We start from the raw sequence: 15,409 nt of genomic DNA, 5'->3' as shown, positions 1-15,409 counted from the left end.
TGGCAGGGGCGCTCCCGCCGGCATCGCCTCACGGGCTGCGCGGGAAAAACGGCAGCCGCGCGCCTCCCGCCTTCGGGCACTGCCGCCTGCCGGGATCAGCGAGGGTGTGTGACTTCCCGGGCAGCCCCTGCCTGCTGGGACACCGGCAGGAGAGGGCAGGGTGCTCGGGCGGTCACGGCGCCGGCCAGAGCCCCGGCAAAGCCACGTTGTGTCCGGGTGTAACTCAGCCCGCGCCCGGCGCTACGTGTGCCCGTGGCAAGGGCGCTTTAGCCGGGCGCAGGCAGCCCTCCGCCGAGCCGGGGCGCCAGCCGGCTTTACCACAGAGGAACGAGGATAATTCAGCTTAGATGTTCGGAAAAAAAATCTTTACTGCGAGGGTGCTGAGGCACTGGAACAGGCTGCCCAGGGAGCCTGAATCACAGAATCACAGATTGTTAGGGTTGGAAGGGACCTCTGGAGATTATCTAGTCCACCGCTCCTGCCAAGGCAGGGTCACCTGGAGCAGGCTTCACGGGAACACGTACAAGTCGGTTTTTAATGTCTCCAGAGAGAGGGACTCCACGACCTCCCTGGGCGGCCCCACCCGGCCCATCTGTGCCACTCTCAGTGTAAACGTTAAGGTGAAACTTCTTGTTTTTCAGTTTATGGCCATTGCTTCTCGTCCTGTCTCACTGAGAAGAGTCTGAGTCTTTTCCCATAAGAAGTGCTATAGACTCCTAAACATCTTTGTGGCCCTGTGCTGTACACTCTCCAGCAGTTCCTTATCTTTCTTGAACTGGAAATGTTCAAGGTCAGGCTGGATCGGACTTTGAACAATCTTGTCTAGTGGTCCCCACATCAGGGGAATTGGAACTAGATGACCTAAAAGGTCCCTTTCAACCCAAACCATTCCAGTGCGGTTCTACATTGCAAGTCGGCGATTAGCTCGTCGCAGCGCACACCGGCAGCCCCGCAGCCCGGGGCTGCCAAAGGTGGCGAACGCTGGGGTGACTACCACCCCAGGGCGTGGATAGGAGAGCAGCTGCGACTCGGGCGGCCCGCACCGGCGGAGGCCCGGCCGAGCCCAGCGGGGACCGTCCCGGCACCGCCCCCGCCCCGCCCCGCCCCGCCCGCCAGCGGCCGGTCACGTGGGTCGGCGGGGAGGCGGGAGCGGGCGGGGCACGACGTCAAAAGTCCCGCCCCCGGCCGCGGCGGCCGCCGCCAGGCTGCCCGTCTGCTTTGAGTGGCATTGCTCTCCGCCAATGAGAAGCCGGCAGGGCGGGAGGGGCGGGGCGGTGGCGGGTGGTGATAGGGCCTGCGGCGGGGTCCTGGCGGTGTGCGCGGTGTCGGCCTGTGGCGAGTGCGGCGCGGGCCAGCGCAGCGCAGGAGATGGTGGGCTCCAGCGAGACCGGGAAGGAGCCGTGGCGGGGCCGCTACTACCGGCTGGAGGAGGTGCAGAAGCACAACAACAGCCAGAGCACCTGGATCATCATCCACAACCGCATCTACGATGTCACCAAGTTCCTGGACGAGGTGGGTGCCCGCGTTGCCGGGACGCTGAGGGCACCGGAGCCCCACGGGGCGGGCTCGCTGGCGGCTCCTCGGCTCCCTGCGCTGTGCCCCTGGCGGGCTCCCCTCCGCCTGCTCCGGCCCGCGGGTGCGGCACGGCGGGAGCCGCGATAGCACCCTGGTGGAAGAGCCGCGGGGCGGGCCCGGGCTCCGGGCGCCTCTCGGGCAGGAGAAACCCGCGAGTGCTCTGCACGCCGGCTACGCTGCCGTGCCATCCGCTGTGCGCCCGCGCCCGCCTGGCACTTTGGGGCTTGAATTTCCAGTAAATAAGGACAAGGAGGAAAAACTGGAGTCAATGTTGAGGGCTGAGATAGGCGGGCTGGCTGCGTGAATCTTGGGTACCAAGAGTGGGGCTGAATTCTTTTGCTTCTTGCTTTGGTGTGCCAAATGAAAACAGAATTAAAAGTGGAGACTCACCTGGGACCCAGAGCCATATTATGTTGTGAACTAAAAGGTCAGCAGATCCTCTCTTCACACTATTGTAGTGTGTGTTGTATTATGGAATAGGAAAGAAACTTCACAACGTAAAAGGAAAGTACCACAACACGCAGAATATCACAGATCTTGGGATTACTCTAATAGTCACAGAATCGTAAAATCGTTTGGGTTGGAAGAGACGTTAGAGCTCATCTCATTCCAGCCCCCTGCCAAGGGCAGAGGCACTTTCCACTAGACCAGGTTACTCCCAGCCCCTGTCCTTGAATACATACAGGGATGGAGCATTCCCAGCTTCTCTGTGCAGCCTCTGCCAATGCCTCACTTCTGTCACTGTAAAAACATTCTTCCTTATATCCAGTCCTTGGTAAAGCCTCTTGGTCACAGTGGCTTGTGCTCCTGTCTGCCAAATTCGTACATCCTGGGGTAGCCTTAAGCCCTGGGTGGTCTTTTTTTGCGGGACATGGCGGATGTGGCATTACATACAGGCAGTCAGGTTCAGAAAATTAGGTGGCTCGCACTGCTGCCCTAATCCACTCTGTGCAGGAATGTGCGGTGCTGCAAAGCTGCAGCAGTTCCAGCTCTAGTGTAGAGCACTAGAGGCAAGTTCAATTCCTTTGGTTCTGTTTTGTTGGACTTTTTTCTTCCCAGTTAGTGGTTGATGTTTTTGATCTCTGGCAGACAGCAGTTGATGTAATCATTGATAGTCATGGTTAATAAAGAAGCATTTTAGTTATTGGACTAAAACATTATTCAGTGGAAATGCAGAAATAAAACTACCACTTTTTTTTTTCAGTAATTGAATGGCGCTGGGATTTTGATATTTTGAATTTTCCCCCTTGCTCTGTATTTCCAGTTAGCAAAGGTAGAATCACAGGATCAATTTAGTTGGAAAAGACTTCTGAGATCTCATCCAGTCTTTGACCAAGCACCACTGTGTCAATTAGACCATGGTAGTAAGTGCCACATCCAGTCTTTCTTTAAAACTGTCCGGGACAGTGACTGCCACCTCTTTTGGCGGCCCATTTCAATGTCTAATTACTCTTTCTATGAAGAAATTCTTCTTAAAAGCAATCAGTTAAAAAGTGTATGGTAGACTCACATTAACTTCTTAAAGAAAACAGTTTAGATGGGTAGAGACATGATGGATTTTAAGCATCAGTAGTTCTGTAGCCCCATCTTGATTTTTGTGCTTGTAAACTTCCAATTCAAAGGAGAAACTGAGCATTCTCCAAAGGAGGATTGAAAAGCAATTTTTCAAAGGCAGTGTTGACACAGGTAGTATTTCATTCTTAAGCTGTGTGTCAATGTAAATTGTTTGGCTTTTCAGCAAGGCAGATTATGAAACTGATCTACTGACTCTTCCTTCATTATTTCTCATCTAGCAGTGCCCCTGTTCATCTTCATCCATTAGTTATGGACATTGCTATATCATTATGCAGTCAGGGCCAATTTAATTATAGAAGCTCTGGAGGAGAATGCAGTTTTTTGTCTAGTCTGCAAAGCTGAATTAGCTTTTGGGAACTTGATCAGTTTTGATTGATACATAATTTTATTGTTTGTACATATTGTTCAGACTGAGGAGGCAGAAACAAAAAGGCGCACCTTAGAAAAACCCTAGACCTAACCCCACCCAAGAAAAAAAAAAACATTTGACAAAAAAAAAAATCCAGGATCTAATGAGCTTGTGAGTTTAAGTAGTTGCACAGCCTCTTCCTTCAGTACATATGGTGAAATTGGTAAATATTAAGAGGCATCACCTTGTGTAAATTTCTCCAAGAAAACCTCATTTTCATCTTTCAGGCCAACACTGATCATTTCATAGCATATCAAAATAATTCAGTTTGTAAGTATTTAAATAGTTGGGTTTTGAACAATGTAAGGGATGTCTTGAGATGCTCTGGTATGCATAAGTCAGACTTCAACCTCACACTAAACAGCTTTCAATAGAACATGGCTGGTTTTGAGCTGGAATTTTGAAGACATTCTGAGGTAATCACTGAGATTGTTGGAAATAGTTACCCAAAATATTTTAAGTGAAGCTGCAGTTCTAGGGAAAGTTCTTTGACATTTTAATATTGATTGTGTAGGTGATTTTTGTTATGGGAGGCTTTGATCAAGATACTTCGTAGGGCACTTTTTTAATCTTTTTTTGAATGCTTTTGGTACTTAGTTTATCAAGTATTATTCTAATTCTTTTGATAGTGTCAGACACCCTGAGACACTTACATGTGACAGCTGAGGAGAAATTGAAGCTAGCCTCTTACTAGTTCATTCCAGAATCCAGTAAACCCTACTCAAGGTGGGGATTATGTTAGAGGTTTCGATAGCATTATTGGTTAAACTCGGGTTTATTTCTTGCAGTTCCTTTTGGAAGTAGAAAAGCTTAACATATTATATGACTTAAATGTGGGCCACTGAAATTTGAGTCCAATAGTATTAAAAAGGGTGGACTGCTAAAGCGTCACCTCACTCATGCTATTCCCAGGCCGTACATAAGTATTAGTTTACTGGGGAGTGAAGAGCTGGGAGCAGCAGCTAAGCTCACCTGTCCTGTTTCTTAAACCAATAAGCCATCTTTTCAGCTACTGCATTAATCTATGGAAATATTTTCTTATTAACGATGAAGTTGAAAACTTTACTGTGCTTCAATCTTGAAGTCACCTTGGATGCTCTTGTGCTTAATAAGTGAAAGTGTGGTGCTGTTTTTCACTCCATGGCAGTAGCTAAAGGGTGTATTCCCTCTGTCCAGCTGTTGTGTCTTCATGGAGCTTGTAGATGTTTAGTGGAACTTGTTTGGCTTTGGGGAACAATCAGCCTCTGTGGATGCTTGATTGAAGTTAGATAGGAAATGGGGTGGGGATGGTGACATGTATGTGTTGGGAGTGGAGGCATGGCATGGTGTGACCCATAGTAGCTTGGCTTCCTACAGGACAAGGCTTAAAAAAGATCATACAAGTTACAGAAAAACTGCTGAATGAGGGAACAGTTGTGTGCTTTGATATCTTATCTATGGGGTTAATGAAGATTCCAGCAACTGCTTTTTTTTAGTCAGTTTGATTTTTTTCTTTTTTTTTTTTTTGTTTTGGGGTTTTTGTTTTGTTTTTTATTTTTTTTTTTTAAGTGGCAGATGTTGGGGAAAATTCATAGCTTGAATATTCATCTCAGAATTTTCTTTCGTTTTCCAAGTTTGGGAGAAGAAATCAAGAGACCCCAGCTTACAGAATGCATTATTTAAAAGGTCTTGGCAAGAAAGAGTATTCTTGAAACCAGAAACTTTGATGTTGTTTGTCATTAAAGGCTGTCGGACCTGTGTTGCAGAAGAGGGAAACCTTTTCCTTAGCTTCAGGTCTTGTGGTTTATCCCCACGGAGTACCCATGTACCACGCAGTAACTCCGGCTTAGCAGCAGCTTGTCCAGCCTCAGGCAAGGCATCTGACCTTGTTCTTGCTATGAGTTTCTTGAGGGCTTGCATGATTTTTAAAAATATGATTGCTTATTGCAACTGCCCAGTGCATGGGGAGGAGAATCAGAAAAAGGTTAATATAAGATCAGTTTAATAACTGAAATAAAGTAAATGTAACAATAATGGTAATGATAAGGAGAGAGAGAAGTAGAAAACCCAACAGAAACAAATGGTGCAGCGTGTTCTCCACTCACTGACTGATGCCCAGCCTTCTCCTGAGCAGTGATTGGTGACTCACAGACAACTCCTTCCAGTTTATGGATGGAGTGTGACATTTTGTGGTGTGGAATATCTCTTTGCTCATTTTGGGTCAGCTGTCCTGGCTGTGCTTCCTCACTGGTAGAGCATGGGACACTGAAAAGTCCGTGACTTAGGTGAGCACTACTTGACTGCAACCAAAGTATCAGTTCATGAACAACATTGTTCTCATGCTGAATCCAAAGCACTGTAGTGTACCAGCTACTAGGAAGAAAATGAACTGTATCTCAGCTGAAACCAGGGTATGGTTCTATGTCATTTAGAGTAAGATAGTTACTAGAAATGCATGTGTACTCACAGCAGGATGTCATGGCTATATCTGTATTGTAGATAATTACATATATGAGGAGTTTCTTGTTCTGGAAACCAACTATAGCATTCATTTACTATTAATCTAATACAGATTTATTTAGGTTAATTCAACTGTTAGTGGTCTAAGAATTCAGCAAAAACATTATTGGTAAATATTTTTTTTTCATATGGTATGAACTTGTGCATCCATAGCACTTTTCCTAAACTTCTCCTAGAATGGACAGCTGCCACTAAATGCGTTTTGTAATGCTGGTCAAGTAAAGTGCAAAAAACAAATATTGTTCTATTATGTCAGGATGAAGAATGTTCACTCTCCTATGTGGCAATAAGTTAGATTCATGCAGTGTGATGGTGTTGTAGAGGTGTAGTGTGCCTTCCATGTTTAGTGTCATGATCAGCTTGCACTGGAAGATGCCTTTATTGGCACATTTGGAGTCTGCCAGTGAACCATGGGACATGTTCCTGCAGAACCTTGCAGCCTGAGGATTAAATCCAGTGTTAACACTTCCTTAAGCTCTGATGAAACTCACAGGAGAATTTGAAAATGTTTTAAGAAATAGTACTTCTTAGCACTTGCATGTGAAACTCTGCAAGCCGTAACTGTTTTGTAAGTCGGGAAATGGGCACTGTTGTGATTTAACCTCAGTGCCCTGCAGCCCCTTGTTCACTGCTCCCCACAGCCCCTTGGTGGGATGGGGAAGGGAATTAGGGAAAAAAGATAAAATGTGTGGGTTGAGATAAGATCAGTTTAATAACTGAAATAAAATAAAATATAACAATTGCAACAAAAAAGGAGACAAAAAGAAATGCTAACCCATGCCTAGCTCATTGCCAAATAGCAAGCTGCAGCCTCCAGCCAACTCCTTGCAGTTGGTATACTGGGCATGATGTTCTGTGGTATGGAATACCCCTTTGGCCATTTCAGATCAGCTGTCCTGGCTGTGCTCCTTCCTGGCTTCTTGTGCACCTTCTTGCTGGCAGAGAATGGAACATTGAGAAGTCCTTGAATTAGGGCAAGTGCTACGTAGCAACAACTGCAGCATCAGTGTGTTATCACTGATTGTTCTCATATATCACTGAATCATAAGCACTCATAGCACTGAATCCAAAGCACAGCATTGTACCAGTCTCCAAGAAGAAAATGCAACTCTATTCCAGCTGAAATCAGGGCAGGCACCAAGCTACTGGGTATTTAATTTGCACTTTATCTAAAAGCCTAATGATAGTTTTCAAAAATACACTTTCAGAGAGGGATCTTCTTTCCTAGCCTCCTGACATTCTACATAAGCTGTCAGTTTCTGTCCTGAAACTTAAATAGATGATAGAAATAATTTGGAGGACTCTTTTTTCAGGCTACATGAAAATGCCCTTGAAATAAACAAGCATTTGTCTGTCTGTCCTGCATAATAGAGCTGAGGTTCTCTGAGTGTTCCTGGCTCTGTCACTGCCCCCTTGCTACTTTTCATTCCTGTAGTGCAGAAAGGGAAATGTGAGTTTATGAGACTGCCACTAATGGAGACCTTTGCTGATCTTCCTGAAAGTTAAATTGGACCCTAGATTTCATTTCCTTGGTGTAGGAAGGGAGAGGGCACAGGAGTTGCAAATTAAGGTATTTATGATTTAATAGAGTCTTGTACTATGACACTGAGAAATCTGCATGGGGGAGAGAAGGTGGTATTCAGGATGGGGTGAGCTGGACTTTTGACCCAGATGAGAGCAGCAAGATTAACTACGTATTTGCCTTATCTAAAACTTTCTAATGTGCTGCTGGTAGGAATCTGTCTGTGCTCTGTAGTAGTGTTGGCTCTGTATAGGTATTTGTTATGCATATAGCTTAGATTATTTATTATAAAGGGAATGTCCTAGGAATGAGCTAGGCTGTCTTAATTTATCATCAAAAGCTTTTTCATTTCCCCTGAACTACAGTTTTACCTGCAAGAACTCTGATTACTTTTATCAACAGAATTTTGGTTTAGGAGTCACTAATCTCTAACCCTGTGGGCTTTCCAGTTCCAGCGTCTATCCAGAGGATCTTCATTAAAGTAGCAGTTCTGGTAGCAGGCTTTGTTTACCAGGAAGAATCATGAACAAAAACCTTGTATAAATAAGCTTTGGAAAACTCATCCAACCATGAAAGGTGCTCATTTTTTGATAGAAGAGTCAGTTCTTGCCCTTTCTGTGAGACATTACAGTTGCTCTCTTTCATTAGGGGAGGTGAAATCTTTTCATTAATTGTGTGTATTATGTGCTAGTTATTTACAGAGGGTTTGTAAGTTCATATCGTTAAGCAGAGGTGGCATCTAAAAGCAAAGCGTTTAGCTTCAAAGTACTTCTTCCATCAATGTCTAGTAGGTTATAATTAACATTATCTGGTAGATGGCTTAAGTTTGGGATTCTGTGTGTGATTCTCCATACTTAGCCTTGCTCATGTCATAAAAAAAATTACCAGTTTTCCAGCTGTAGTGGCAGAGGTCAGGGTGAATTTGTCCTCTTTAGCTGACCTGTCATAGTCATCAGAGGGTTGGTAGAAAGGATTGGTTGCAGTCACTGTCTGGATACTAATATTGTGGTTTTATAGACAGAGGGATCTGTTGCTAATTAGACAAAAAACTAGTTCTACAGAGAAAAGCTGGAGTGCCTCTGTGGTGCTGCCCATACTGCTACATGATTGGTTTGTAGTGGCACAAGGGAGGGATTTGGGAGCACAAGTTAGTGCATGATCATTCGGTAGCTGGCAACCTGCAAGTAGTTTGTTTAAGTACTCCATGAAATAATTTTAATGCAGATGCAGTTATGTTGGTAGGTATCCACTTGTTTGGCTGGATGGTGGATTTTTTTTTTTTTTGGTGAGGTAGTGTAAACCATGTGATCTTTGACTTGCTGGAGTAACTGGTATTTTATGTGCTTGTATGAGTGGGTTTTGGGTTCATTGCAATGCATGAGTAGGAGTTTACATGCTGCTTATGCTGCTGGTGCTTTTTGGGTGGTTTAACTTTGGGGCCTTTTGCTGCTTGTTGATACCTTGTTTGTCAGGCATGTTTTCCAAGGAGTTGTGCCACCATTTCTGCTGAAGTTGGTCACATATGTTTTTCTATCTGGAGGGGCAAAATTCTTTAGCTTGGTATTAAAAAACCCAAACCCACATTGCAGAAAAAATTCTAGGAAGATTTAGTTGAGGTAATGTCTTGGAGTGCTGGTTAGACCCAAGTTCAGCTTCTTAAGTACCATTTCAAGGCATTGAACTTGAGTGCTCCCTCAACTTTTGTCCTTTCCTTTCCCTGAATACTTACCAGAATGGATTCAAGGACAGGATTTTGGTGAGCATGCCATATTTGCAGGTTGCTTGTGTAATCTTTACTCTGCTTGTACTCTTCTGACCTTTTTTGACTCAGCTGCTGTGTCTAATCTCTCTATCAGTTGCTTAATCTTGCTTTTGCTTAGTCATGCTAGGGATCCTTTACCCTAATAACTATGGTATCTTGGTTCTTTAAAAAGTGTTGTGTTGGGCTTTTTTGTTTATTATTTTTTTCTCCTCAACTTCTTTAATCTGTTTAAATAAATGTCTGTGTTTAATGTGAAGATTCAAGTTATGGAGTTCTGGTACTGCTGGAAATTCATAGTAGTAGTTTGGTTCAACTGTATGATCAAATACTGGTTTTGTCAGAAGAGAAGTTTTGATATGAGATTAATAGGAGGATTTGAACTAAGTGCTAACCTGAATTGCCTAGACTAGTAGAAATGCCATTTCTTTAACCTGTGGGCTTTTTGGTAAGCTGTTCTCCCCACAAGATGACCCTAAATTGTGGAAATTTTGCCTGTTTTCCATAATGTTGTATCTTGTACTCAGGAGCATTAAAAACTGAATTCATCTTCAAAACCCTTGTATCTTCTCTATTACTGGTAAGGTGCTAATATATATTCCATGGTTGCCTTAATCCAAGGCAGTACTAGTAAGTGCTTTTAACTTGTTTACCTAATCATTCCCAATGTTTATGTAATACTTGCCTGCTTGAAAGTTGAGTGGTGAATTTTTGTGGCATGTTACCTGTTACATGAATAAGAAACTGGGAGCTGAGGAAATGCACTGAACTAGAAGATGTGATAGATCTTGCAGTATATTCAGGCAGAGTTATTTGATAAAAATGTACTTCATAAAAATTTAATAAAACCCCCAAAGTGCATCCTGGGGAAGAATAAAAGTTAATGGAGAACAGAGGTGTATGTTAAGGGAATGGTGATGGATTGAGGTATTAGAAGATGCCGGGAGATGACTTCTCTGTATCTCAGGGGTTTTATCAACAATGTGGTTTTGGGATTCCATAGTCTATGAAAACCAAATTGCTATTCTAGGGTCTTGAGTGAGTTTTCACTTGTGCTTAATCACTTCCAAAGGAGCTGTCTTACTTGATATTTGTACCATAATTTGTTTTGGAAAGGACCCTTAAACTTATCTGGCCCACCTCCCCACTCAAACCAGCATTAACTAGAAAATCAGATTCCTTAGTACCTTGCCAGCTTGTTTTGCCAATGCTTGATTCACACATCTTGTGGACAGATTTTTTTATCTTCCTGGAATGTTCTTGCTATGGCTAATACTTTTTTGGCTTTTATCCTTCTGCTGTATAAAGCATTGCTTGGATAAAAATACACATTTCCTAAAGAAGTGAAAACACAGAATGAATGTTTTGGTGTTAAAATACAGACTGATTCCCACACAACTTTCTAAATGCTTTAGTTGCAAGGGGTAATGCCTGTTACTGCTTCTTTGCCAATGAAATAGAGACTTAGCTTCCTTGTTTTTGGCTTCAGAGAGTACATAAAGCTCTCGAGTTCTTCAGAAAGGCTTATGTTTACTCTAGAAAGTCTAGCCTCTGATTTTGTTTTTTTTTTAATTTTAGAAATGTAAAAATGCAGAATTTCCATTTCTAGAATGTGAAATGTATTTCAGTAACAAATTCAAACTCATTAAAAATTGCAGCACCCAGGAGGTGAAGAGGTCCTTAGGGAGCAAGCTGGGGGAGATGCTACTGAGAACTTTGAAGATGTTGGCCATTCCACAGATGCAAGGACACTGTCAGAATCCTTTATTGTTGGGGAACTTCATCCTGTGAGTATATGAGCGTATCCTTACTTTTGTGTTTACTATACTGCTTTTGCATCCAGTTATTTGTATGGTAATTACTTCAAAATCAAGAACTGCTAGTTTGGTTGGATGCCAGTCCTGCAAATGTTTGTGGATGGACCTAGGTTTAAGATAGTTCCCCCAATGTGAAGGGATTTGATTAGTGTAGCATAAGGATAGTCACATCTTTTCATTATTTAAATTGTCTTACAGCTTAGTTCTTGAATAAACTGAGCATGGAATCATGTAATTTCTGGTATACGTTGTCAGCTTCTTAATGAAACTCTGTAACCCCTGAAGGCGGTATGTCAGAATGTCTAGGCCTTTTCTTATGCCACTATGCAGAGTGACTACTGAACAACCACTTTCATGCCTTCACCATTGTAAATATCTGCCAGGCTCCCACCTGCATCGAAAGGTGCAATCCTGGCTCTTTGTATATATGTCTAGAAAATGGTTATTATAAGCACTGTACTTCTGGTTTGTTGCTCTGTCTTCCCCTCTCTGTCTCCTGCCATTTTTAGCTGTGTCATGGTTCCCTACTTGTGGTTGTCAGAGTTATTTATGATCAGTTCCCACTGTACCATCTGTCACGTCCTCTTTTTTATACTGTCCATCCCATTTCTTGTACTTGTAATGAGCACCATTCTGCTGTCTTAAGTCTTTAAGTATTTCTTTCTAGCTACAGAGCTGCTGCCTTGACTTCCTTCAGCTAGGCCATAGTTAAAATCTCCTGCATCTTAGTAGTTGAAAACCACTCTTAGGAGATTTAGGCTGCTAGTGTGCCCATCTGCTCTACTTTACTGCCCACTCCTGCCTCTTCTCTTTTCCTCTTGTTTCATGTATGTCTTGTCTTGCATTTCAGGTAAAAATCACTGTTGTGAGTAGCCTATTTCACAGTAAGGTTCCCGATCTTGTTTGTCTCTTTTGTCTCAGGTCATCTCTTGATAAATATTATTAATGTAGCTTGTCCTAATAGGAAGTGATTTGGCTCTGAAGCACATTTGTGTATTTGTGGCTTTGCAGGCTTGGCGTCTATTTCTGATGCCACTAATGTTGTTCTTAACCTGGCTATCAGTCCAGTTCTTCCTTGTTTGGCAAGTGCCTGTTTCCACTTGATAGGAAACAAACAGCTTGGTAGTGTAATGTACAAATACAGCACTGACAGGATTATATACTGTTGGGCTTTTTTGTAGTGAGTGTAACTGTGCCAAGCAGAGCTTTGAGTTTATGAAAGATCCCTAGATTTTGGGACCTTTGGTCCAGTGGACATTGGCACAAGCAGTTAGTTGACATTACCTGATAGTACTACAGTAAGCAGAATCAGTATGATTGCAGTCAATGTATAAGCTAAGGTTATGAACTCTCCAGAGACAAAGGAAAGGTGAAAATGTGGGCACAAAGAATAATGAAATTTTTTGGAGGCTCATGTTTCACTTCTTCATTGCATACTGGGGAATATTATTTAAGGAAGTGATCTTGTTTACGTTAGCTCAAAATCAATCACTGACATCTGCTCTCTTGCAAGTCTTTTTTTACTTAGGGAAAAATACTTACATATTAACAGAATGAATAGCAAACTGAATTTAGTTTAGTGAGTTTGATAAATTGTGTGAGTTTGGTTTTGTTTTCAATGCTTCAGATTTTGTCTAAATGTTTCTTGCTCTTTTCTCTTGCAGGACGATAGATCCAAGCTTCAGAAACCAACAGTAAGTGTGCTTCTTGAAATGCCACATTGTTTCTTTTGGACATAACAGACAGTGTCCTAGTGTTTGTGTATGAATGATATACCCCCAGAAAAAGAAATAATTCAGTTTAAGTTCAGTGCTTCAGGTTTTAAATCTCTTAGACCTGTTGATACTGCTTCAAATGGTTCTTTCCCTTAACCGTTATTTTCTTTGTGTGGCTTCATACCAGGGGGTTACTAAGTGTGATAGCATTATACTACAGCAAAATCCTTCATTCTTTAAATTGATTGCAGATGTTCTGGTACCAGAGCAGGTAATTTTGCAGTGATGGATCTTGCATCACTAAATTTAGGTAGGGTTTTAATGCTTGGATTTTTAAAATGAACTTTAGGGTCACACACAAGTAGAGTTACTCAAATTAATAAGTCTTCATGTAAATTGTGCACATATGCCCAACTGGGATTTGACCTTGTAGTGCTGCTTTTTCTGTAGAAACAGAACAAGAAGTCCAAATCAGTATCAGGAGCAGCTATAACAATTTGACTGATTCTTACACAATCTGAAACACCACACTGAAACCCCTGACTTTAATAAGCTTTTTAGATGTAAATTAGTAGCTTTCTTTATGTAGTTTTGATATAAAAATTATTTTTAATTAATTCCAAGTTTTTTTCAATTTGATTTTAGTCAATGAAAGGATTTCTGTCTTAAAGATGACTGAAACTTTTCAAATGTAACCCAAGGTTGAAGTCAGCTTCATAGAAAACGTGCAGCAAAATTCTTGTTGATAAAGTTTTAGGAATTTGATGGCAGGTTAGCGATAGAAATCACTGCAAGCTAGCTTGTAATACAACTGAACTGCTGTAGGAATTAGTGCAAATGCATGCTCTGAGTTGTTTCTGAATTAGTCTCACTTGATGAGTTTTGAGAAACTGTGAGGCTCCTTAAGGTGGAGAGGGTTGTCTTCCTGAAGTAAATATCTTCTTATGCTTTGCTTTCCAGGAAACTCTTATTACCACTGTTCAGTCTACTACCAGGTACAGTATGACATCTGATGTCAAACTTGAAGTTCCTTGTGTTTTTCTGAAGCTTAAAAAGCTGAATAGCTTTTATCTGCTGGAAGCTGGGATATCAGGGGGTGGTGCATGAAAATTTCTGTTCTGTGTAAAGCCCAAGTTGGCATCTGTGTACTACTTTACAAGTGTGTTAGCTTACTAGGTAGATATTTTTCTCATATTGGCAGGTGTTCAGTATCTACCAAATGGTTTGATTTGCACAGGCCTTTATTTCTGGAGTCTGCCACGTGAGCCACGTGAAGGGAAGACTCTTAGTGCCATTGCCAACTATTTTACTGACATGGATGGCAAAAACTTTTTACAGTTATATCCTGCTGACAATTGCCTACTGCTGAAACCTCAGAGGACTCCTCTATGACCCTCTGGGTGGGGAGCTTAGAAGTGTCATGTGATGCTGCTACTTAAATAGCTTTTGAATGAATGACATTCTGGGCAGCACACCATAACTTCAAATGTGCCTAGGGTTTTGCTCTTCTCTAGTAAGCAAACTTCTTGTAAGTTTTAGTACAAAACTTTACTGTACGAACTTCTTCCCTTGTCTGGAGTATTACTGGCCAATCCAGGTGTTCTATTGCCGTGAATTTGAAGTATTTGTTGGAGTGGGTAGAAAGGACTTCTTTAAGCAATGACTTATTCTTTTTTCTTTTTATAACTTGCTGGTTGTCACTTCTAAACTGCCTTTTCAAAAACTTCCCTTTTAGTTCATGGTCCAACTGGGTGATCCCGGCAATAGCAGCGATTATCGTGGCCCTGATGTATCGTTCCTACATGTCAGAGTAAATGCCTTACTGAGAATTAATGCAAGAAGAGAACACATACTCTGGAATAAAATATAAGCAATCCTAACCCATATATTCCTGGAGAAAAGCCTGATGTCTGAAGAAAAATTCAACTTTTTCAGAAAATGAAACAATTCTTTTTCTGCTGTGCACTTTTCTTAATGTTGCCTTCTTATATGCTGCTGTGAAGTGATAAAAAGGCACCATTTCTCTTTTTGTATAACACTTTTATTCTCTAATTAATTACTTATGATAACTGTATTGGTTTCTGTGGTAGAATATTATTTTATATGTTACACTGATTCTGGTTATTGCTCTTTAATCTGTAATAGGGTCATTAGGACTCTCTTTACTTATACATTTTACAGCTTTAAAAAACTACCAAAACTGTGTACATGTACACAACTTAACTTAAAAACATCATGTTGTCTTTTTAAATGTAGTATGAATGAAATGCAAGTTAAACGTAATGATTAAAACTGAGTGGAGTTATAGTGCCTGGAAGTGGGTTGGGCCTAACCAATCACCTGTGATGAGCTGGGGTTTTTTCCTTGTTTTTTTGACAACTGCTCTTATAGTTGTTGTAGGTACTCATATAGCAAACTGTTCTGTTTGTCTCCCATTGAAAAATTCAGGTGAAATATGAAACTCAGTGTTTGGCCCAATTATGTCTGTCTCATTTTTGTCAAAAATAGCTCTTTTGTTCAAAAAAGGCAGAAAAAAGT

General features: G+C 42.0%; 1 protein-coding gene across 1 annotated transcript; it reads left to right on the top strand.

Moving 5' to 3' along the window:
- Window positions 1–1,317: 1,317 nt before the first annotated feature.
- CYB5A (cytochrome b5 type A) lies at window positions 1,318–15,176 on the top strand. Its single transcript, XM_068193703.1, has 5 exons — window positions 1,318–1,512; window positions 10,998–11,126; window positions 12,821–12,850; window positions 13,832–13,866; window positions 14,607–15,176. The coding sequence occupies exons 1-5, from the start codon at window positions 1,369–1,371 to the stop codon at window positions 14,683–14,685; spliced, it is 417 nt and encodes a 138-aa protein (XP_068049804.1). The 5' UTR covers window positions 1,318–1,368; the 3' UTR covers window positions 14,686–15,176.
- The last annotated feature ends 233 nt before the right edge of the window (window positions 15,177–15,409 follow it).

The sequence above is a fragment of the Anomalospiza imberbis genome, chromosome 1 (genome assembly GCF_031753505.1).
Source record: "Anomalospiza imberbis isolate Cuckoo-Finch-1a 21T00152 chromosome 1, ASM3175350v1, whole genome shotgun sequence".
Lineage (NCBI taxonomy): Eukaryota > Metazoa > Chordata > Aves > Passeriformes > Viduidae > Anomalospiza > Anomalospiza imberbis.
Note: the sequence above shows the minus strand (reverse complement) of the source record. Positions and strands in the feature narration are given on the sequence as shown.